The 26,692-nt window shown below is 29.8% G+C and overlaps 1 protein-coding gene across 4 annotated transcripts in view; it reads right to left on the minus strand.

The window, feature by feature from the left end:
* The window catches only part of LOC107441107 (uncharacterized), a 41,241-nt gene extending 22,814 nt beyond the window's left edge, over positions 1-18,427 (minus strand). Inside the window, exons 1-2 of one of the 4 annotated variants that reach the window (XM_043047507.2) lie at positions 18,238-18,427; positions 17,870-17,905 (exon numbers count right to left, since the gene is read on the minus strand). In XM_043047507.2, coding sequence (XP_042903441.1) covers positions 17,870-17,885 — 16 coding nt within the window. In that variant the 5' untranslated portion in view covers positions 17,886-17,905; positions 18,238-18,427. Of the gene's footprint in view, positions 1-4,953; positions 5,032-6,826; positions 7,128-17,869; positions 17,906-18,237 lie in introns of those variants that run through there. The other 3 variants (XM_043047503.2, XM_043047506.2, XM_043047504.2) reach the window with 3 other exon arrangements.
* Between the last annotated feature and the right edge of the window lie 8,265 nt (positions 18,428-26,692).

Here is a 26,692-nt window from a genome sequence, read left to right on the forward strand (position 1 = left end):
AATACAGTAGGAATTTACACATAATAAACGCATGCGTACAAACAATTGAAATTTATCTTATGTTAACTAAAATAGCAAGAGTTAACTTTGAGGAGGTTAAGAGGACGTTTATTTCAAGGAGACATTCATTCAAGTCTGCCATTTTATCGATTCTAAAGGGGCAGACGAGACACCCAGACGATTCCCATATGACTCATTCATAAAATAACCAAAACAGATGAGAATAAAACAAATACGACGCAAACGTCGAAAAAATATCAATTTCCGAGATACTCACTTTAAAAGCAAGGTAAAAAATATATAGAGAATTTGTTAAATCAATTTTTTTCATTTCACTTTAAAACAATAGTCGTTCCAAAATAACTTATTTCAATTTAAATTTCAATGCCAATTTAATCTATTAAATAATTCATATACATTAACAAATGAATTTACTATGTTGATTCCGATTTTTAAAGGATTAAATTAGGAATCATTTAAAAATAGAATTTTTAATAGCAATTTTTTTCTTCTCAAAATTGGACTTTCCCAAAATTATATTTAACTATAAAAAACGTTTAAATTTAGGAGAATTAAAAATCTTTCCATAGAATTTAGAAAGATATTGAATTTACATTTCTTTGATTAAATGAATTGTTAATCGGATGTTTATTCAAATTCATGTTAAAATGCCAACCTTCGCATCTTTTCTAAAAAAATATAAAATTTTTGAAATTTTTACAAATTTAATACTTCTTAAAAACATGAAGTTGTAGCTGAGATAGAAAATTTGATTAATCTTAATAAAAAAGTTTTTTTTTTGGAGTGAATCTTATTTTTTTATGATGAAACAATTCAATTAGATCGAAAAAAATTAGCATTCAAAGTGTTTGTTACGAATATATATAATTTTTGTAAGAGAATATGATCCAAACCAAAGTAAATTATTACTACCCCAAGTCTTTCAATGAAATGTAGTTAATAATTCAAATTGGATGGATACACGGAATATTTGTAAACCGATCACATACGCACAATATTTTTTAATAGAAACTGATTAGAAATCAATAGAGCATACATGACAGCCCGCGATAAAGCAACGTTTCATAACAGATGGAACAAAAAATGTTCCTAAAAATGCGAAGACCGTGTCCAAGTGATCAGATACATTGGCCAACAGCCAGATTAATACACCACTACAGAAATTCGAAATCTAAAAAAGCAATGAATCTTGGAAACTAATCTTCGCCAACTATTTCTAAAAAGTGCTTTTTTTGGGGAATTGATGGGAAAATTACACGATTCCTATGGGACCCGTTTCCAATTGAACAATGTTCAATACTATATGCTCAACAACTGTATATAATGTTTTCGATTTCAATTTGTATTTAAAGTTTTCGTATGCACTATTTTAAAACATGCGGGTGTTTTGATAACAATAATTTAAGTACTTCGAAATGAATAAATTAACTACAACTCTGAATACTAAAATATAACAATCGATTCTTTAACATTTAGCCGGCATTTGCCCCACGTGTGAAATTTAAATTCTATTAAAAAAGTAAAAAACTTTGCAAAAAATAAGATTTTTAAAATTAAAATCTTACAAATAATTCATGTATATTTTGTTTACAAATTAATAAAAATATAATACATATAATTTTAAGGAATTTCATATTAAATATAGTCCATGAATAGAGCTTACTATTAAAAGCGTCGTCATTTAAGCTTTCTCTACAAGGAAAATATTGATTTAATTGGCTTAATTTTAAGCGGAAGTAAATACCTTGGAAAGCGACTAGATCTTTCAATGTATTGTCCATACAAAAATAAAAACCCTTTGCAAGAACGCGCGCTTTCTTCTCAATCTAGAACACATCTTGTAAAAATCTTTCAATTTTTATAATATAGTAAGTCAATGTATGTCTGACCACGGTGTTGATTTAAAATATCCTCAGTAGTAGACGGAACCTGGGGTAGAATCCCTTTTGCCACTGGAGGTTTCACTCTCTATATAACGTAAATACGGGTTAGTTCGTTCAAACAGTCATCCACGATGGCTTTTTTGTTCTTATGCTTGACCCAGGTCTTCTGGGTTTGACTTAATAAAAGATTACGGAGTTTAATATTGATAGTCGTAAACTCGGAATCGTTTTGCCTGTTCGAAGCCGGCTATAAAATAAAATGTTTATGTAAGACATTACAATCCCCTTATTTCCAAAGTTTTCTTAAAAAGGTAAAATAAAAAATGTAATAAAGATTTCCCATGGATATTTTTCAATTTTGAAACAAAAGTTGAATTCCGGCAAGGAAAAGTTGCAAGATTTCTTAGAAGAATCAGAGTTTAGTTTCGAACACAAGAGATTTCGAAAGAATATCATTCAAATTGTTATAAAACGTAAATTTAGTTTTAAGCTAAGTTACATCTTCTATTTGACATGGTTTTAAATTAGATAACGACAGTAAAAGTCAAAGCAAAAACCAGGAGGGGGTGTTGCGACTTTACATAAGCATGAAAGGGGTGTATGTCATTTGCCTACTTTTGGATGGCATGGGGGAGTGCAAAATGGCGAAAAATATGCTAACTTAATATTTTAACAGCCTTTAACACTCAATTTAAAACTAAATACGAAATAGGATGGAATTTAAATGTATTGTAAAACTTTATTCAACTTCAAATTAAGAAAAAATGCAAAAACGTGAAAGAAGATTTCACATATCGCAGAAGATCATATATCAACTCGTCGTCAGCAAATAGCTTTAAAATGTAACTACTGATCAAGGAGTTACACGTACACTTTATTTAAAGGATTTTTATCACATAACGGCAGAGCCTTTTTAAGGCTGAACCTGTATTAATATAAAAAGAAGAAATACGTCAATCAATCTCTCTCTCTCTCTCTCCGGAAATAAAAATCCTAGCCGGGAGATTATGGATTATTTCGGGAGAAAGATAAGGGTCAACGACTGAGCCTGTTATTGACAACTATTGCTGACTGTGTGAACGACACTTTAAATCTTTGCCTCGTGCCAAAGATAAATATCTTTTTTGCGTGAGGTTTCATCTACAACAGAAGTTTTTAATTCTCAAAAATGAATTCAATAGAAGATGTTTACAGTCTTGTGTCACTGAACTTAGAGGATACTTAAAGTAAAAAATCTAATTAATGAAGAATGGTAATGGATATTGAGTTTAACAAACTGTGCTTCGTTTTTAGTTTCGTTTATTTCCAATCAATCCAGTTTCTTCCGGGAAAAAAACAACCCATACCTGCCAACTTCAGAAGTTTGAGATTTTTGGAAACCACGACATAACAAGCAAAACAAATTCACACATTTATTTACAGTTATGTAACACTAAGAACCAATTAAATTTATTTGAGTCATCACTTTTTTATTTCTAAAAATTATAAAATAAAATAGTTTGTTTCAAAACAGACTGAGCGACTAATTTAGCGCTTTTTTTTTAAAAAAAATCTAATCAAATTCTCTTAAGTTTGACAAAAAAAAAAAAGAAAAAAGAATTTAAGTCTAGATTTTTGTTATGTGGCTGAATTAATCTTTAACAGGTCAAATCACTGTAGGAAGCTTTTTTTTTGGTCAAACAATAAACATTACTTTCCTTGCTACTGACTTTATTTTGTATCTATTCCTTCAGAAGAATGAAAACATTTTGAAATTTTCAGACTATCGAGAGCTTTTTTTACTTTTTACTAAAATAGAAAACAATCAAAAAAAGAAATTTAAATATTATTCAAATCTTAGAATCTGCTATTTTAGCAAGAACTAAGACACCACTCTAAAAAAAGAAATCCTCTGCTCCGTATACACTTTGTTAAAAGGAGGGTATTATGCTATTTTCGATAAACTTAACTAATAAACTAAACAGACTAATAATAAAATCGATCAGTAAATACAAATTTTGCCAAGGTCGGCTGTTTCATATACTTATTATGGAGAAAAATAAAAAACTGAAAAAATACTTTGTTGGCAGGTCTGGAAATACCCTTTTTTAACGGACTCTTCCCAAGTAATTTTATCTTAAAATCGAGATATTCAATATATTTTTAATTTAAAAAACCGTAGATCAATTCATAATTTTAAAAACTGATTTTCAAGTGTAGTTTTAAAATTATGAATTTTTTAAATTTTTATAAAATCACTAAAAGCAGGACACTGAGAAAAAATTTTACGTAAATTTTTCAAAATTTCACAGAAAGTGAGGAATAATCACTGACAATTCTGTAAGACACCCCCACACAGAAATTCACTTGATTATAAAAATTCTTAGTAAATTGGATTAAAAATTAAAAGGAAAAAATCTTACAGAAGCATAGGGTTTATGTTATAATTTAAGCATGGAGCATAATCGATTTTTATATTGCACTAAACATCTTTGATTAGAAAAAATTCTCTGCAAATTGTATAAACGTCAAGGGGGAAAAAATATGCAAGTTCACGAGATTGGCACTATACTCAAATTTGCAAAGGCCACTACCTAATATCAATGAATAGTTCAAATATTTTAATTATCATTTTATATAATTAAAATTTTACATCAACTACGAACATGGTAGCATAAGAGAGGATATTTCCGTATTGTGATCTGTTGAGCCAACTACAATCGTCCATGGTGCCAAACAGATTTTAAACTTTCAAAATTTTTTAAAAAGTAACTTAGATGTTGCACAGGGGTGGCTACAAGCTATACCTTTCAAGTTGGCACCTTTCTGTGATTATTCTACCACACATCACGATACGGAAATCTCCCCCACAGAACGAAGCATTGCTAAAGAATCAAGGTAACCAAGGAAGTGTATCAAAATTGCAAAAGGAAAAATAATAAAACGTGCTTTATAATACAAACCTCAAAATAAAACATGCCACTTAATATTTTAAACTAGAGTCGCATGCAGGGAAGGTTTAAAATATAAACTTAAAAACATCCATGAGGGAGGGGCTGTTTATTCTTACCCAGAAACGCAACCTTCTTTGGCGGTCTTCTCACAACAGCAGATGAGGTACGGGGAGGTGGCGAGATTACTTTTTTTTCTGGAAATACAATTTTCTTTTTTTACACACACACAAAATGAAAATATTAAAGATCCTGATAATATTTAATTAACACTTTTTTTCTTTCTGTATAGTCTTATTCTATTAAAAAAAAAAAAGGGGGTAAGGAATTTTAACACCTTTTGAAATGAGTAATAGATGAAATGGTTGTTTTAGAGTGAAGTTTCAATATATTTTTCCGTACAAAAATATAATAAACAGGAAATCTATTTCAAAATATCGTCTCAATTTAAATGCCGTCGTAACTTATTACTAAGTCAATGATTAAATTTACTGAGCTTTTTCAAATGCATGGATTATAGGAGAAATAGTGTTTTTAATATTAAACTTAAAATTTCTTAAAAAGTTTGTGATATATGAATTTAATGACATAAGAGCTGGAAACTGCTACGCTGCGCTAACTTACTCAAGCTGATTAGTACGTACTCAAAATAATGAATTCATAATGCCATGGAGCACGATCACGGGATAATTCTCACAAGGAGTAAAGAGTCTAGATCTCTGAAATAAAATGATTTAAAGAACGTAAAATTTGTGTATTACTTTAATATATTGATTTCAGTTTTATCAAAGTAAATTATACCAAAATGAAAAGATGCATAGATAAGAAATTAATTAACCAACAAAAATGTGAATGAGCTTTAACCTATTAATTTCTTAATCTATAAATGTCTTTTTTTTTTTTCCTTCAGAATTATATTACGATTACTTTAGCATAGTATTTTTAGAATTTCTTCAGCGAATTTGAAAAAGCTTGTGTATTTTCAGAAAGATTAATTCTAATAATTAATGTTTCGAAATCAGAAATATTAATTCTGCTGTTAAAATTATAAATATTAATTCCTGCTTCAGGTATTGTTAATTTTATCTATGAAAATAATTTGAGACACTTCTTTTCAACTGACTTAAAATTTTATTATTTACATTAAAATAGAATAAATTTAATCTTCCAAACTAATTTTCAAACTTATCCAAGCCATAAAAAAATAAGTTGCTAATTTTGGTAGTCTGATTAAAAGAAAATTATATTTTTATATGTTAAGCCTACTTAACCTTATAAAAACTAAATATTTCTAATCAGTTATTAGCTAATTTTTTTATTAGTTAAAATCAGTACCGTGGAGTCGAAATCTGTGTCGTTGGAGCTTGATAATTACTCTGCAGATGTTTAAAAGATGTGTTCCAACTCAGACTTGTCAAAATTCAGATTCTATATAAAAGTCGGATCTTAAGAAAATATTTAGACGTAATTGAAATTATGTGAACTCAATAATACTCAAATAAATAATATGACAAATATTTAAAATATAATTTATCATAAATGATGTATCCGTAAGTAGTTCTTTTCCAATAAATGTTTTGTGCAATTACAATATTTAATAAAAATGTTAATATAGATATGCTTGCAATTGTAATGTTATAATTTAAAAAGAAATTTTTAATACTTTTAATTTGAATATTTAACATAAAAAATGGCGCATAAAAGAATAGAAATAACTAATTTGTAATTAACATTGAGTTAATATCGTTATTATTAAGCCTAAGTTTGACTCCTCGGAAAGTCAGGAGTTAGATAGTTTAACTACAGACTCCACGGTCCTGATTAATGATTAAAACTGATTCTTCTGATTAGCGGAACTAATTAAAATTAATTCTCCACTTAACCCTATTAATTAAAATGCAACTGTTGTTCGCGTTGATTAAAACTTCCAATTAATATTTCTTTCCAAAGAAGAAGAAAAAAAAAGATAACTTAAAAGGCACTTTCACTCACCAACGTTAGGCACTTGGCAGGTCCTACAAAAGCACTGCAAGACGGATTTCGTCAAAGTATGAGTTATAAAATTTGTGGCTACCATTTCTAAAGTAAAAGCTCAAATTGAAGCCGAAAAAACTTGGGAATTAAAAAGCTCTTGAAATGCGGAAGCACGGATGTTCTAAAACGCACGAGAGATTTCCTTGTGAGGCAGTGAAATTATTATCCAGGGGATATTCTTTCTCTGTAGTGTACCTTGCAGGAAAGCCAACACCCAGTAACTGGGGTGCGTGGGGGGATTGCTTCCAGACGCCTCACCGCCAGATCGTCGCCAAAACTACCATTAAAAGAATGAGTCATTCTTACTCGCCAAATATTATTCCGGATTTTAAGAAGTCTAGGATGAATATGTTTTTATATTGGACAAATATTAAGATGTTAATTTTAGATAAACCAGTATTAAGGATAGTTTTTGTTTCGATAGCACAACAAAATGATCTGATATATTTAAGATTTTGAAGGTCGATTTGTTAATGACATTTAGAATTTTTTGAAATTTTGAATTCTTTATCTTTTTAGGAATTTGAAAATTTTTATGGGGATATTCTACTTTCTCGAACAATTTTATTACATTTTTAGCATTAAAGCAAGTGGCACCAAATAAAAGAAAAAGTCGATACTAGAGATTTAAAAAATAAATAAAAAATTAAAAATCGGAGCAGCCGGACTTTGCCAGACATACATTTTGAATTATTCTCAACACGTTTTTGAAGGTAAAAATGTGTTAGTAAAATATGTTTATTTCCTTTATTTTCCATCTAAGTTTTTCGGAATCTTTTTTTTTTTTCCAACAAAATATTTCTTAAAATGACAACCATACTACATATTTTATGAAATGCTATTAAAAATTGAACGAAGTGGTACAAAACGTAACTCTGAGTCAAATAGTTCTTAAGTCGGAGTTTAAAAATTATAAAAATGTAAAAAGAAATTATTTTAAGTAAATTTCAAAAATGTATAGCTCAAAAAAACTGTTCAAAAAAAAAATCTGAAACTTGGTATTTTTCGTCTATTAATTCTGCTAGCTCTACCTATGACGAACCAAAAATAGAAAAACTGAAATTTTGACCATTGATTGATTTGATATTCATGCTAATTTTCAAGCCGGGCTAATTAGGTCTATTTTCTAAACATTTATGAGGATGTAAAGTTAAGTTCGAACCAAAAAAAAAAAAAAAGACATAAAATTTATTCAACATTTAGTTACCAATTATTACATAGTAATTTTACCGTTTCAGTTAGAAATATTTAGTATTTTATAATAGAGTTTCGAAAAATATTTAGTATAGATTAATAATGCGTCTATCACAGCTTTGATTGGTAAGTGTAAAAAAAATTAAAATCTCCAATTTACAAAAAAATAAGTATTGGTCCAACCCATGCTCTAATTATACACTAGCAGTTAAAAAAAGAAAAAAAAACAAGGAAATTTTCTGATAACAATATCTCAAAAAAAATCATATGGAATGGGATAGATAATCCTGCTTTTGCAAGAAATTTTTTTTTTAAAAAATGTGGAAGAAGTAAACATGACTAAAAACCACCAAGAAAAATTCGATTAAAAAAATAATTTTAGAAGCAATGTACAAGAAATAATTTAAAAGTAAAATTCTAGTTAAATTGAGAATCCTCTACGTTCACTGTTACGACTTGAAGCGGAAATTGACTACAACATAACAAGTGTTTCTTCGGACTGAGAAAGCAACTAGGGTCATCATATTCAGAGCTCTCTGAATATTTTTTTATAAAAAAATCCCTTTTGGGCCCAGTGCAAAAGAGGTTGTTGGCAAACTAGATATAACTGAGTTATATAGAATCTGTAGGCAACCACAAATCATCTGAAGCAAGGGGTTAGGATGGCTCGACCCTGTCTGAAAAAGCGCAGAAAGTAATCAAGTCACAAAAAAAAAAAAGGTTATTTTGGGGAGATGAAAGTAAGCAAATATTAAATTCACGCAACAAAAAAAATATTCGTTCATTTAAATTTATTTGGTTAAAAAAGAATTCCGTTCTCAAAAGCTAGATAGATCCCTCATCGTTTATTTTTAATATAACGCTTTGGGCCTTAAATTTTGGGACATTTCAAATTTTTTTCTAGTAACTTTTCGTTCTCACAGAAATGAGACTGTTAATTATTAGAAATATGTTTTCAATTAACACTTTTTCCTTCTCACAGAAACATGGTAACAGTTATTGAAACTTTCCACAGCGCGAGAACGCGAGAATCTCGCATTTTTTTTTTCTTTTCTCGCATTAAAAAAAGATTACCGCGAGAAATTCGCGCATTCTATAAATCAATTTCAAAATTCGCGAATTCCTCGCATTTTGGATGAAGTTTCGAATTACGCCATTTAGAATAAAATCCGTTTCACTTTTCTTCTTGGATCTTTCACTATTTTCAACATCTGCCCCATTATCTAGGTTCCCTATTTACCAGTATTGTTCAGAACCTTTTCGAACAACAGAACACAACCACGGAACCCCTTTCAGAACAAATTTCTCTGCAACCACGTGTTTGCCGAAGGTGAGGTTTCTTCATGTAAGACGTTCAAATTTTTTATGCACTTATGTAAGATGGACAAATACCTTGTAAAAGCAAAATCTTCTATGATGATGCACCAAAAATATTAAATGCTTTAAGAAATAGAAGACGCTAAATATGTATTATAATTAAAGAAATGATTTTTTTTTTCTCAAGAGTTTGTGTTTTTTTAGTTTTTTGAAATCTCACCCTGTTTTTGAGAAAGGGTGAGAAATTCTCACCCATTTTTTTTCTATGATGAAAACACTGTAATGGTGAAAGGATAGATTGGCACCAATGCAGACTGCATTGTATCAAACGGAAATACTAGATTATAAAAAACGGAATAGTAAACTGATCAAAAATCTTTGAAAAGAATACTTACTAAAATTAAAAAAATGTTACTCTTTTTCGATGATTTTCTTTTTAAGACAAACCTTGTAGGAATCAAACATACATAATATTCCTCAGTTTAGTTTTCCAGGGGCGATGGTGAGCTCAAGCCAAAATTTCGGAAAATTTCTTGAGTTTAAAAAAAAATAATAAATAAAGTTTAAATTGAAAAAAAAAAATTAAACAAGTTTTTCCTTTATCTCAATGTTTCTAAGTTTACTTAAAATATATTTAAAATTTTACACATATCCAGGGGTGATTGTGAGCCCCAGTCAAAATTCCGGAAAATTTCTTGAGTAAAAAAAATAATAAATAAAAAAAGTTTAAACCGAAAAATTAGAAAAAAATTTAAACAAGGTTTCTTCGTTTTCTCAATATTTCCTAGTTTACTTAAAATTTTACACATACCTATGATGATCTGGAGAAGCAATTGAAATTTACAAATATGTCTTTCTTTCTTGAGTTTATGATTATAATAACTATTTACTGATAAAAAATGAATATTAATCTTGAATATAAGCTTATAAAGTAGCTCTCTTAAAAACAAATAAAATAAATTGCGTTTTTAAGTTCCACCTTTGAAATTTTGATTTCCGAAATCTTTTGTGATCACCGATTTTTTTAAACATCTGAACCTTCGCTCTTCGGAAACTTCCGGATCACGGTTAGCGAAAAATCCGGAAATCCGGATTTTTTCATGAGCACAATCAGCCCTGGATGATCCATTGCTTTGATAATAAAATTACATTTTCTGTAAATCTATTAGACGCAATGAGATACTTAAAATGTGCTTGGAACAAAGTTTCTTCTGAAACAATTATAAACAGTTTCAAGTGCGGTGGGTTCACAGATGGAAAAGAAATGAATCTTCAAGAAATAAGTGAAGCAGAACCAGAAACGTTGANTGAATATTAATTATGAATATAAGCTATTATAAAGTATCTCTCGGGCTCTCCCTTACAAACAAATAAAATAAACTGTGTTTTTAAGTTCTGCCTTTGAAAATTTAATTTCCAGAAATTTCTGTGATCAATGATTTTTTGAAACGTCTGAACCTTCGATCTCCGAAACTCCAGATCACTGTCAGCGAAAAATCCGGAAATCCAGATTTTTCCGGAGCACAATCAGCCCTGGTTTTCAAACTCGACTGAAAGGTATCTTATGGGCAAAAGTGTTTTTCTGGTATGTTTAAAGTTAATACATTAACCTTTTGATATTTAGTTCTTTTTTAGATTGTTGCTTCATTAATATTGGTGTAAAACTACGCTGACGATGAACAAATACAAAATGCTCCATTAATGAACTTCCTTAATACATACACTTTGTCAAAAATGAAAATAATGTTCACAGTTTAAAATATTAAAGACCAGAAACAAAGAAACGTGATGAAATCTGATGGAGAGATTAAAAAAGCATTAAAACATCAGATTGTTTGAAGAAAGCGAGAAAAGCAGACTTGAACACATTTAAAGTTAATGTGCAATCAAACTGGTTTCCATATTTTTTATCCCACGCTTAAATATAAATTGAATACATGTCAACCAGATTTTATAATTACGCTGAAGCACAATGTTTATATTTTTAAAGCACAATGCTTAGCTGACCAATAAAGCATATACAATTTATTATGTATTTATTACGCAAGGTAATTAAAATACGAAGACTGTAATTTCTTAAATCAAATTTCTTAAGGAAAATCTACATAGATAAAATTGAAAAAATGCATCCATTAAGAATATAATTTTATTACTTCAAAATTTGAGTAATGTATTTTGAACATAAAATTTTATGCAATACAATATTTTACATATTACAAACTAAGATTTACCAAACTTTAAAATAAATTTTAATTGCAAAGCGTGACTTTTTAAATTTTGTTTATACGATTTACTACGCTTAATTATTAAATCACGTGTATACGAATCACGATACGCTATATGTAAATCGAAGTTATATGGAACGTGGAGCAAGCCTTGAAAATTGCGTATCACAAGTACTACTTGCAAATTGAAATACATTTTTTTCGTAAATTGGGACAATATGAACAGCAAATAGTTTGTACAAAGTTCCAAGGCATAAATCGCTATGAGTGATACTTAAACCACTTTAATGTGATTCTTCGATTACTTCAATGCAAAACAAATGCGCTTTGCTTAATCATTTTTTCCGAAAAATCAAAGTGATTTGGTAATTATTGAAATGTAAAATGAGATTTAGTGATAAGCAACTTAATCAACTTTTCAATAAGCAACTTAAACTGAGAATTGTGATGCACGGTATAGAGAACATTTAAATACGTTATCACTTTGTATGATTCAAAATCCTACTTTTAATGAAAACCCGATCAGTTATTTACATATCACTTCGATACATGATTCGTAAACCACTTGCGATGTTTGAATCATAATTCAAAGAATAAGATAAACTAAATTTCGCCTATTGGTGGTAAAATTGGTTGTTCAAAAATTAGTTCAGTTTCTTAAAAAATTCAAAGAACAAAGTATTAAGGATAACAATAATATCAATTCGCCGTAATAACGAAGTTAATATAATGATTATATTTAAAATTTGAAGAAATACTGAAAATAAAACAGGCACTAAAAATAAAAAAAAATTTGCTAGTGATTTCGACTTTCTAAACATCAAAGTTGGACGACAATATGGGGAGAAAAAACGTAGGAGAGAAAACCACATTCAAGAATCTACGGATTGGAGCTTTTAGACAGTTGCAGAGTGAAAATTTCTACACAATTTCATAGATGATAACATTAATTGCATCTATCAGAAGTTAATTTTCAGTTTTGGAAAAGGAAAAACATCGGAATTTCGATAAGCTTCTCCTATTCTCTTCAAATCAGAATAAAATTGATTTCCACACATTAGGTAAATAAAAAGAAGTTTCAAAAACTGAAAATGTTCGAAATCAGTGCATTTAGTGTGCATACTACAACACTAAAAATGGTTTTGTTCAATATATTTTCTTTTCACTGATGGTATTTTCACACTACTTTTATTTTACAATCCAATCGCAGGAGAGGGGTAGTACATAAGAATATGATTCTTTTTCTAAATTTAGATCAGACTAGTGGATTCCCCTTAGCTGACCTCGAAATTTCTGTCATTTCCCCCGAAGTTTTTTTCCTTTTTTTGTAGGAAAGATATATTTTGAAAATTACTCGGAGAAAACCTAAAACTTTTCAAGGACTCCATCACGGAATTCAAGCACTTTTGAGGGCCTTAATTTTTCCAACAAAATTCAAGGACTTTCCAGTACCGTGGAAACCGCGTATATGCATTTACAAATCATTGCATGAGTATTTCTCACCCAACTTTGAAATCCAAAATACAATAACCAAATTCAAACATAGCGAATTACTTTTCTCTGACAGCCTCTCACAATTTACACAAGTTAGTGGTTAAAATTCAGCTTATTTTTTTAAATTTATACTTGAACAGCAAAAAGTACTAGACTTACCTATAAAGCTAAAAATGTAGCCTTTACAGACTACTGACAGATGAAACAAAGGAGAAATTTTCATTCACATTAAATGTTTCTGACTTAATTCCCCCCCCCCTTTTTGTATATTTACACCGGCCAATTAAAGTTTTCTTAAGTCAGGGTTACACAGGAAAAAAGAAAAGAAAAATAGTTCGATCGTTTAGGGTTCCGTGACTGAATAAAATTGAAAACAGCTGATCTAGATCAATGGTTCCCAATCCGTGGGCGCTAGTCTAAGCATATATAATTCTTGGGGTCTAATACCAGATTTTTGGAACGATTTACTGGTCAAAGTGAAATGTGGCGTAACTAGGGGTCTGTTCAGACACTTTGTGAAAGGTCCGGTTTTCGTGAAATTGTGAAAATATTACTCTTTCTTTCAACCAGGGTCCTGCTTTTATGAATTTGAGCAAATAGGGTCCGGTTATTGCAAAAAACTTATTCAAGGAGTTTTTAAATTGTAAGACTATGTGCTCAGTACTGCAAAATTATAATTAAAAAAATTAAATTTTCAAAAATGAACAGCAATTGCCGCTTCTAAATTAAAGATGCAACATACAAATACTTGGTATTTAGCCTATACTGCTGAACGCAGAATATTCATTTCCGACGAATAATGGAAGAATCGTCTGCCGAAGACTAAACTTAATTCGTTTACATCCATCTTACTTATTTTCTGCCCTGTGAAGGGTTTATTCAACTAACAAAACAATAGCGAAGATAAACAAATTTGTGAAGGGTTCCATTAAAAGAAAAATAATTTTGTGAAGGGTCCGTTTTTATGAAAAGATATTTTGTGAAGGATCCGTTAACGAACCCAAATTTCTTCAAAACAAACCCCTGGTAACATGAATATCCGTCATAACGTATAATAGGTGTATTTTTCATTATATTCTAAATTATTTAGTAGTTAGTGGGCCTCAAAAAAATAATATTTCCCACAAAATTGGTGGTTTGGGGAACCACTGATTTAGAAAACAGTAACTTTAGATATGTTAAGGGTCCCCATATTTATTAAGTAACCAATTAATATGTTTGAATATTTTTTGTTTCATTTAATTTATTGAAATTAGTTTCATTGAAGAATTTTTAATTTTAAAGTTTTAAGTATTTAATATATTTCCAAAGTTCTTCCAAGTTTAAAGTTTTAAAAATATGTAAACTTCAATCTACAATTTAGTACAAGTTCAGTAGAACACATTTCAGTGAATCAAATGAAACCAATATTCATAAATATGAAATGGTTAAATAAATATGGTAATTATAGACATAAATATAAGGAAATAAAATATTTTCCTCTTTAAGGGACTGACATTAGTATTCTTGACTGACATGTTAAAATGAATGAACTAATTAAAAATTAATTTTAAAATGCAAATAATGTACCCAGCACTAGTAAAGAAATATAATTCAAATTTATTGCAAATTTTTATTATTTGCCAAAATGTAAAAACTTAATTGTTTTAATAAAAAAGCTGCATAACAAAAATAACGGTACAAGAATGATTAAAAATTCCATTTAACTTTGGTTCCACGCAAGCAACCTTTCAAATTTTTTCACACAGTCAATGGCAATTATTAGCCTCGACTTAAAGAAATCCCAAATTTATCAAGTAAACAAAAGAAATAATTGGAAAAAATAGATAAAACTATTACTGTCAGAAAAAATATTAAACTGCTTGTAGAAATGAAAAGATAGAAAGAAAGAAAGAAAATTATATGTAGACAAACAATGTAAAACAATGCTTTCACCTGTCTCACTAAAATCACAATTGCAATAACCAACCACACTGATAAACAATTAAATTATGTAAACACCAACAATTAGTGTTGCTATGCAATTAATTGAATAGATTCTAGACAAACCCTTACTCATGATTTTATATGCTTGTTCCAGACCAAATATTTGTAAAACAAAAGATCTAATAGATTTTGTCAAAAACAAATCAGTGATACAAAACAATAAAGATAAAGAGTTAGATTACATATACCTTTAAAGATAAGCTTTGAAGTTCTGTACCTTCTATGTTTGAACTTGTTTTAATTACATATTAAAAAGGGCACAGTTTAAACAGATCTTAGACATACACTCTAAGTAATATCCTATAAGTATTTAATATGAGGATAATTTGAAAAAATTAGTTAAAACCCTCAACCTACATTATATTTTATTCTTAAGGTTTGTGCTTCAAGAATTTGAAAGCTATTAAAAGCAGCTCTTTAACATGCTTGTAATTAATACAATATTTTTTATTCAATATTTTTAAATACAGTTTGGCACCTTAAGTCCTCAAACAATCATCTAGAACTTCATGGTGCTGTAACACTTGATTTCTTCAAAGGTATATAGAAAGGTGCTGCACTGACACTCCCTGAATATTCAAAAGACAATTTTTTCTTTACTTTTGGAAAATTAAATATTAAAATTGTATGCTTAAAACTTTGTTTAGTGATATCAAATATGAAATTTTGCAAAAAGTTTCCTATTTGCATTCTTAAAAAAATATATATATATATTTAAAAGTACTTTTTCCTCCTTAGACATAATTTAAGCAGAGAACCATAATTATTTTCAACAGTTTAGATTGTAGTTTACAAAAATAATCAAAGGCATGCTATATTTTTTTTTTTCAAAAAAAAAAAGCAAACAAAAAATTATTAATTGATAAATTACTTGAAATTTTTTCTCTATAATTTAAACTGAAAATTATGAGAAAATAAACATTTAAAGGTGCATTTAAAAAAGAGAAAAAAGGTATTTATGTAAAAAATAGTTTTTAAATTTAAAACCACTTAAATGTATTCTGAAAAGATATTTATAAAAATGCCAGTTGAGGATAATCCTAAGAAAGCAAATATTTGTAATCTTAATCAAAATTAAAACCATACACACAGTTAATTTTATCTTCGTGGAACAGTGAATTAATTTTTTTTTTTTTTTTTTAAAAAAGGAATTGAATGTATGGCAGCATATTTTTAAGAAAAGGGCAAAGAGGGTGCATTTATTGGGATCATAGAGCAAGCAGAGGGGGCCACCCTTCACAAAACGTAACTAGTTTTTCAAGAATAAAAATATTTAACTGCTATTTGGAAGAGCAAGTATGTATAGACAGCAAAACATTAGACAGCTCTTACATTATTTTAAAAGCTGACACTCATAAATACTTACTGAATATTTTCAATTTATATGAAGCTATAAAGGTGAACAATACTGTTCAAGATATTAAAATTTCATGTCCTAATAAACTAAATCTGACCACAAAAAAAAACAAACATTGGGCATGTGTTAATAATTTCAAAGTAAAAAACACTTTTGTAAAGAATTTAATTAATCAAGATACACATAACAAAGTTAATAGGAAAAAGTAAAATCAATAAATAAATTAAGAAAAATTAGTTATATCTCAGGGAAAAAAACACGTTTATGCTTTAGTCCCGAAATGCAAATTATCACTCTGATAAGTTCCTCCTGTGACCCCAGCTGGCTGACGCATTATATCTATAACATTACTGGTACCAACATAACTTTTGACAAACTTGTAGCAAAATTTCACTAACTCAACTTATTAATTACACTATATTTTAAACAAGGTCTACATTAAAAATCATTTGCATAATTTTAGCCCATATTATTTTCAAAGAAATATCAAAAATTTATCAATATATATATATATTTCCGTATCATGATCTGTGACGACAACTACATTGTACCCTATTTTACATTGCACGATGTCATGTCAAATTAAATTCTAGATAAAACTGAATAGAAACTCATATACACTTTCGTGATATAAGAAAAAACATAGGTGTAGTAAATATATAGGGTAATTCAAATCATAGGTAAATAAGTAAAAAACAAAAATTTAATTTCAGTTTTTTTTCCTGACAAGATTACAGTTCTACACCACCTACTTACAGTTAACACCATTTTTTCAAAAATCATAGCAAGTTTTTCTGATCAAATCTAGCTATAGGCATAGATATTTACTAATTAACTGGAGAAAACATTGAAATTTTTCCAGAATAAGAAAAGCTATCCAGCTGAAGTTCTTCCATGCTTTTTAACATTTCTTGTTTACCAGTGCAAAGATTTTTTTTGAATAGCAATATTAAGACTTACATAGATTTATGCATCGAAAAAAAGTCAATACAGAACTAATGTTTATTGAAAATGCTTTACTAAAAAACCAATAGGTGAATTAAAAACAAATTTAATACTTTAATTCTTTATAAAAGATTTCATTTAAAATAGAACTAATAAATAAGAGGATTTCTAAATTTTAAACAAACCAAATAACGCAAAGGTATTTTCAATAAACTAATGTTTATTGAAAATGCTTTACTAAAAAACCAATAGGTGAATTAAAAACAAATTTAATACTTTAATTCTTTATAAAAGATTTCATTTAAAATAGAACTAATAAATAAGAGGCTTTCTAAATTTTAAACAAACCAAATAACGCAAAGGTATTAGAATTATCTATTAAGCACAAATATTAAATATAACAGAAGAAAATATAAGAGTAGTAATTTATTCTACTACACAGAAACACCCCCCAAAACAAAAATGTATAATAAGAAGTCTTACATTTTACGTCACTCATATTTCAAATTGGGAGCTAACCTACAACAAAAAAAAATAAAAGTTTTTTAGTGTTCGACAAACTAACACTTTTATTATCAATGAAAAAATAAACAAGTCAAACATATATCAACATGCAAACATAATAGGTTTTATCAAACATTAATCTCTGAATAAGATTTCCTAAAATACTTTTATCATCTGAAATAATTCGATATTAAAGTGATAAAACACTGAATTGAAACTTAGTGATAAGATTAGTGTTAATGCGGTATTTCTTTTGTTACACAACTTAACAAAGGAGTAAATGGTTACCGAAACCTTTTATTTTAAATTATTTATCAGAATTAATAGTACATTTAAAACAAACTTACTCGAAATAGGTTGAAAATAGTGCTGAAGTAAATGAAAGGGATAACTTTATTCACTAATATGAAGCTTGCAACAGACAATAACAAACCGTAATGTTTGGCTGTTGTAGTTTGCTTATAACTGCTTGCATAAAGTGCGCCAAAACATGTCTTCCTACGAGGTGACACCTGATTGGCGAAGAGGTTTGAAATCAAAACTCAACTCTTCACATGCGCGATTCGCATCGGTAAAAGAACCGGTTCGTTCGATTTTTTTTTTCTTCTTTGAAAAGAAACTGGAGATTTTGGGAAGCTTTTTTTTATTTTTATTAAGATAATAAAACCTAATCAATTTTATTGAACACTGCAAAACAATATTTTTGCAGTGTTATATGTACAATTTTTTTTTATTTCTTGCAAAATTGAATGATGGAACAAATTTTATTTAGCATTGCAAATGTATTTAAGACGGTTTCCAAAAGAACATATAAAGGGAAATTTAATTGGATCAAGTTTAAAATTTTGTTTGCCAATTTTCTTTCTATTATTCATTCTTGAATGAAAAGATAAAGTTTTCTCTTTTCCATTTTTATTAAGACAAAAAGAACAAAAGAAGAAAAAAACAAGAAAGAGAAGTTTTTTTTGAACTAATTGTTTTGAAATTTCCATTTCATATTTCCCCCATGTTCATTCTAATTTTCTTTCCTTCCTTTTTTATGTAACAAAGGAGTATCATCCCACGATATAAAGATAAAAAAAAATAGTCTATATTCAACTTAAATTGTTTTATATTTTGTATCAACGTCTTAAAAAAAATTATTGTCAATTGGAATGATCAAAACAATAAATGTTACGGTAGTGACATTCAATGTATAGTGCCAATAAAAAAATATAAAAAAATGAAAAAAAGAGGAGTTAAATTTTGGTGAGAAAAAGACTGTATTTTAAAGGCTAATATGTTTATTTATTTTTGAATTCAAAAATGTAATGGCTCAGGGCAGTGTTTCCCAAACTTATGACTTTTGTGTACCCTTTCTAAATTTTTCGTGGCGCTGTGTACCACTAATAAAAAATGAATGTATTTTTTACTATAATAATATTGCACAGAAGTTAAAAATCACAACTGGCTTTTGACACCACTAATTAGTAACTGTTAACTCTGCAAAAAATAGCCAATAGAAAAATACGTAATCGTAAATTTTCATGGCTAGTTTTGTTTTTAAATAAAAATTTTTGAAATTCTCGTTTGTTGCAAGTTATTTCGCATAAGAACGCGTATCCCCGCTAAACTGTTCCCGTACCCTTGGGGGTACGCGTACCACACTTTGGGAAACACTGTCTCAGGGGATAGAGCGTTCGCCTTCCAATGAGGTAAACCGGGTTCGAATCCCAGAGATCACTGATAGATACGAATTCAGCATCCGGCTTGCACTGACGAAAAATATCCTCAGTGGTAGACGGATCAGTGTTAAGAGTCCCCTTACCGTCAGGCTAACCGTGGGGGGGTCTCNGAACCGTGTAACGCAAATGCGGTTCAGTTGCAACAAAAAAAGTCCTCAACGAAGGCACATTTCTCTTAATACCTGATCCAGGAGTTCCCGGGATTCTTCTGGATTGAATTATAAATTGCAAGGCCACATAGTTGAACATTAGTAGTCGTAAACCCAAAAAAATTGGGTCGGCTGTTCAACGACGATTATAAAATAAAATAAAATTTAAGAAAAATAGGGAAAGGTTGTTGATGATTCACGTTGATGCGTGATTAATTTAAGAACTCTAATTTTATTTTGCATTCTCAACTTATATATTGAACAACAATTAATTGTTGTTCTAAAGCGTTTATTTTATTTATTTATTTTTTCATCATTACAAATTAATTTTTAGACAGTTGAGGTTACGGTGCGTAGCCTAGGGAAGGATCAATGTATACAGTTCCTTCACAAAGACTAAAGCGAAAACTCTTTATAATAAACATAAATAAAATAAAAACTTCCCCACCTTTGAAATAAATTTAACTAAATTCAGTAATTTATTCATTCATTTTCATTAAACTTTTAAATGTCAGTTGAAAATATGTCTCAAGTTAGTTGGAAAATGGAAATTTTTAAAACTAGCCAAAAGTAAATTCTGTAAGCTGCAATTACCAGAGCAAAAACACCTTTTTTTAAAAAAATTTCAAATCTCCAAAGTGCAGAATGCAAACTCCTTTTGATGTCCTCCACCGGGTCATAATTGGGTGTGTGTACGCCATATTACGAATTCGAAGCACCGAAATTTTCGTGCTCAAGTAATAGTTTACTCGCGTTCAGTTCTAAAACTGTTGGTCTTCCTTCAATTTCTAGTAAAATATCAATATAGCCCTGTTACCGTGAATGGCAGAAATCATGAGAATGTCGATATTCACAATCACTCACATAGTCGCATCGTCATCCTTCGGTGAATGTCCGAAATATTTTTTATATCCGATTTGATATTAATTTATTCTCTGATATCATTACATTTATACGATATTTTTAATATCTGCTGAGGATAGATTAGAAACATCAGTGTTCGGAGTACCGGTTAAATGAATACCGGGCAGTGACAGTTTTTATTTTACATTTTATAACAGTCGTTGAACCACCGACCCAATTTTTGGGTTTACGACTACTAATGTTCAACTATGTGGCCTTGCAATTTTGGACCCAACCCGGAACTCCTGGATCAAGTATTTCGAGAAAATTTGCCTTTAAAGAAGACTTTTTGATGGAACTAACCTGCATTTGCGTTACGTGGAGAAGAAGACCACGAGAACCTCCCACGGTTAGCCCGACGATAAGGGAACTCCAACGCATGATCCGTCTACCACTGATGACATATCCCGTCAGCACTGCGGTCGGTGCAAGTCAGATGTGGAATTCGTATCGACCGGCCATCGCTAGGATTTGAACCCGGTTCACACCCATTGGAAGGCGAACGCTCTATCCCCTGAATCATCGCGGTTCTGGGTAGTGGCACTTGATTTTAAATAAAACAGTGACGCAGGGCATACCGGGCAGTGGCACTTAATTAGACCTAGTGTATTTTTCGGACATTTACCAAAGCTACATATTTAACATTATCTACATATTTAACAAAATTATCAACATATTTAACAAATTTATCTACATATTTAACAAATTTATCTACATATTTAACAAATTTATCAAGTTGAACTTTCAAAGCTTATACTTTCAATCAAAACATAAAAATATAAACTATTTCGCGAAATACGGATTTTTACTTCAGTCTAATCTCTACAAAGACAAATTTATTATCACAGAACTTAAAAATGACGTAAGAATTGGAGTTACAAAAAATTAAGCTAAATTAATCACACTGGCCAGACTTAATAGGTAAATATTAATAATAACGACTTAATGCGATTTGTGTGAATATTGTATCACTTTCACCAAAACAACGTGATTTTTCATAAACGCCAGTTATTTATATGAAAAATAGCCAAACTTTATTCTTTTAATTGTAACATATATATTGCAATATTTATCAAAACATTTGTTGTCAACACATTGGAGAACGTCACACTATCACTTACTCGAAAAGGAAAGAGAATTCATTGGAATGGATTCAGATGACGATAATGATCTCTCACGCTGATGGTTAAAGTTTAAATCAAAATAAATAAAAAAAAACTAAAAAAAAGAGAGAGAGAGGTTAAATATCGGCAGAGGGCACTGAGACCAAGGAAATCATTAATCCAACCGCCAAAACGCCCACTTCAACAACCGACGAAGAAGGGAATTCTAAATAACTTGACTCATATTCAATGTCCGTTGGAATTATTTGGATTTGGAACTTTTTCAAGGACAATGAATTCTTCCAGAGCAATTTTCTTTCTTCTAAGTTAACAACTGTTAATGATCTATCTTTTTATTTCATAATTTAACGTGTGACTGTGTTATTTATTTTATGTAAACACAGTGCAAAATTTTTAAAAAAACATCTTAACTTGTTATCTAATGATCAGAATTCCACACATGCAATCTGTTAATCAAGAAATTAGGCATAAAAACGTAGTGTCTCTAAACAAATTTGCCTTTTTTTCAATGAATTCGGTCCCTTTAGTATGGGGGATCAGTGGCGTAAATAACACCCCCGTGGATCTGGAGAAACACTATATGATATATAAATATGCTGGTGATATAATTTAAATTAAGTTATATAAATTAATATAATTAAAATAAAATGAAGGATAATAAATGTTCGATTGTTTTTTCATAGTATTCTTGTCTCATATAATAATTTTAAAATATTTACGTAACATTTTAAGAAAGGGAGCATTTACAAATGCCAGGGGGCGCATCTAAGTTTATGTACGTCACTGGGAGGGGAGATGTTGCAATCTGGAAAATGTAGTCGCAATATATTAGTCAGAAGAGCCGTTCGAAAGTTTTGATATAATTTCACTTTTTGTGTGTTTCCGTATATCTGTGGAATAAATAAAACGAACTATAAACTTTTTTGCACACAATTCGACAAATTATTCATCAAAACATAATTCCAAAGAAAAAAAAATTATTTTTATAATTATTTATCATATTTTATTATTTAATATATTAATCATAGAAAAAGAAGACATACAAAGTCTTTTTTACATCCTTTTAAACTAGGTAATATTAAATAACTAAATAGAAAATTTGAGCAAAATCTTACGATTAGTTTCTGAGAAATTAAACTAAATAAAAGTTATAATTTAAATTTTTTTGTTCTCTAGAACTATTCAGAGATTGATTCTGTTAAAATTTTGATTTCCATATCCAAAATTGCTTAGTTAAAAATGTGCATAGTTTATGAATCAAAGTTTCGCCTAACCAATTTTACCTTGAAAAAAAGTGATAAATCATTAAAACAAAAAAATAATGTTTTTTTCTTTAATCATGGAAATATCTTCGGATATGCAGATTTATAATTTGTACGGAACATAAATAAATAAGCAAAATAGAATTTCTTTAAGTCGCTTAAATGATTCCAAATATATAGCTGAATACACAAAAAGTAAAATTAACTTTTTGGCACCACTACGTTCAATCGCTCTCCTGTGTTCTATGTTGGAACCTTTTTTTTCCAGATTGTAACTAACCTTTCGTTTAATTGATATTTCCGACAAAGTTCATTTTATTGATATTTCCGACAACAGGCAATAGTTAGCTTTCCCGATGAATTGTGCTAAATGTAAAAAGTCTAATGAAAAATGCAGTTTACATTTCTTGAAGCCTTTAACATTTAATGATAAAAATATGTCCACTATATCTTAGATATGCATTGTACTTGGAAAATTTTTTTAGAAGTGACAATTTAGACGATTCAATCAATTAAACATTGGTCACAGTATCAATATGATATAATAGAGATTATACTTTTAAAATATGCAATTGTAAGTTTTTAAATTTCTCCTTTTTTAATAGTGAAAGAGGTGAATTTCATACTTGCAGGTGTAAGACGCAGTCTTTTCAATTTAAAATTTTTTAGCTCATGATAAAAATAAAAAATAATAAAACACTCTGAAAAATTATATTTTGCACAAAAGTTTATGGTTCTGAAGCAAAAGTTTTTGATTGACNAACTAACCCTCATAAATTGGGTCTCTAAATCTAAATCCATATTTTAAAAAAAGGCATGTTTATTCAGAGAAAGTATGTGTCAGATTTTGTAACTTAAAGAATCGTTTGCACAGACAATATTTCAAAGTTTAAAATCAGATACAAAAAGAGATTTTCTCAGAATGAACAAAGCTAAAGTGTTCATTTTATTGATATTTCCGACAACAAGCAGTAGTTAGTTTTCTCGATGAATTGTGTTAAATGTAAAAAGTCTAATGAAAAATGCAGTTTACATTTCTTGAAGCAAAAATATGCCCAATATATCTTTGACATGCACTGTACCTGAAAAATTTTTTTAGAAGCGACAATTTAGACGATTCAATCAATTAAGCATTGGTCACAGTATCAATATGATATAATAGAGATTATACTTATAAAATATGCAATTGTAAGTTTTTAAATTTCTCCTTTTTTAATAGTGAAAGAGGTGAATTTCATACTTGCAGGTGTAAGACGCAGTCTTTTCAATTAAAATTTTTTCAGCTCATGATAAAAATAAAAAAAAATAAAACATTCTGAAAAATTATATTTTGCAAAACACGCAAAAAGCGACATCAATAGTAGGAATTAAAATTTTTGGCATCTCACCTGACTGAACTATGGAGGTCATGCCCCCCCCTACGATTTTGAATGTCGAGAACTTTGTTCTGTAGGACAATAAGGCATAATTTTTAAGCGAAAATGTGTGTTTGTCTGATTTAGTCGCTTAGTTACCTAAAACAATGCCTGTATTAATTAATTAACAAATTTAAAGTTTGACCATCGAACCATAAGGTTGTTGTATGCTCGTACTGGGGGGCAATAGAAAAAAAAACGGAAGACCTAAAAATACTCGGCTTGGGACGATTGTAAGCGAATTGAAAACAATAGGAAAGACTAAGAGAGAGGCAAAATATCTGACTATAAGAAGGTAGGTAGGTACTTACTATTAACGTTGCACGAGAGTTGTACAATGGGCTATTGGCGACGGTCTGGGAAATAACCCGGAGGATGATCCGGAGACATGCCATCACAATTTTATGATGTCCACTTCCTCAATTTAGATATAGATCTGAAGGGGAAGGAAATTTTCCCCAAATCCCTGTACCCGTGATACTTCTCAGCGACCGACCACAGGACTTTCAATTCCATAGATTTTATGAGCACGTATATCGCATGTACTCGGTGGGTTTTTGTGAAGTCGAGGATCGAACCCTGGCCCCTGCGGACCGAAGTCCGATTCTCAAACCACTGGGCAATCACGGTCCCTGGCTACCAATAGAGTGAGATGGAAAGATATAATTGAAGCCCTATTCTCCCCGATTCGGAGTAAAAAGGAATATTTTATTTGATTAATCAAAAGTTATTTAGATGCCGCTTTTTCTTTATTTTGCCCTCTGTACAAAAGCGCGAAAAAAAAGAAGAAGAAAAATTGAACATTCTGAATAACTTTTGATCTGATGATTATATTTTCACATTTTAAATATTTTGAGAGCTTAACCTTAAATATTCTCATTAATGAGCGCAGTAAGTAACTAAATGAAGCACGCAAACGCATTCTGAATGAACATCATACTTTTTTTTCCGGATGATTCGAATTTTTGATCCTCAAAATATGATAAGAGTAAGAGTGGTGAGAAGCAGCGCTATAAAAAACACGTTCCCGATAGTTTGGTCAAGGAGAGCAGTAACAAATTTGATCCAGTGATTTTAATTTTATTTTTTTGCAGCAGCAACTCTCGAAAACTTTTTTAGAAAATGAAAAATTCTTGGATGCACTTTTAAAATTCGTTTTAACCAAAAACAATACCATGCAAAAAAAATATTTTTCATAATTATTTACGAGTATTTTATTTAATACTTATCGTAAACATTTTGATCATAAGACATACAAATTTCTACATCATTTTAAACAATGTAATTTTAAATGTCTAAATCCCGCAGTGGACTGATCGTTAAGACACGTTTCCCAGTAGAGCACCGAAGTCAAGCATCACTAGCTGCGGTCAGTTAGCGGGTGGGTGACCATTCTGATCTGCCTGCGTAAGGACCGAGGGTTCGCGGTATGGGGCCTCGTTGAACTGTTTTACCATAAAGTGCTCGACTTCACGCGCTGGTTGTTGGGCTACCAAAACAGGAGAGCCATCCCTTTGAAGAGGATCAAAATTGCGATAGCATGTCTCAGGATCATCCTCCAGGGATGTTTCACCGACCATCGTGCAGCTCTTGTGTGATGTAAATGAACCACAACTACCTTTAGTGACAAAATGCGAAATTTGAACGAAATAGGTCGTATGATTACTGATAAATCAAATTTTAAACATAAGATTTTTTTCAAAATTTTATTTACTTGTATATGTTTATGTATTTTAATAGGGAGGAAAGGGTTCATCTGAGGGTTGTGTGACACAAAGGGGAAAGAATCAAAAATACAATTGTAAAATGTGACATATCTTACTGGTACAGATTTACTGCCACTTTTGTATAACAGTTCTGTAACAGGTAGGGGGTTTGAGATAACGTCTCTGTTTATTCTATAGAAGAAAACTTTACCTGAACCTCAGCTTTGCTGCACAATCTGTTCGTTTTAGAGGTCATCATTTTTATTCGAATGGAGAAAAAAAAGCGATCGTTTGTTATGAACTCGGTTCACATGCCGCAACGAATTTCAACTCTTGTTACCGTGGGTGTCGGGTACGTTAGAAAACGTAGGCGTTTAAAGCAGCCGTTGAAGGAAACGAAGATTTTTTTTAAAAAAATGATGGGAAAAGGTTTAGAAATGATCTGACCTGGCAATTTAGTGTATAATATCACCGCTTATCTTTTTTTTTCTTTTCCAGTTTCATTGAACCTAGATAGAT

This window comes from Parasteatoda tepidariorum, chromosome 8, assembly GCF_043381705.1.
Source record: "Parasteatoda tepidariorum isolate YZ-2023 chromosome 8, CAS_Ptep_4.0, whole genome shotgun sequence".
Classification (NCBI taxonomy): domain Eukaryota; kingdom Metazoa; phylum Arthropoda; class Arachnida; order Araneae; family Theridiidae; genus Parasteatoda; species Parasteatoda tepidariorum.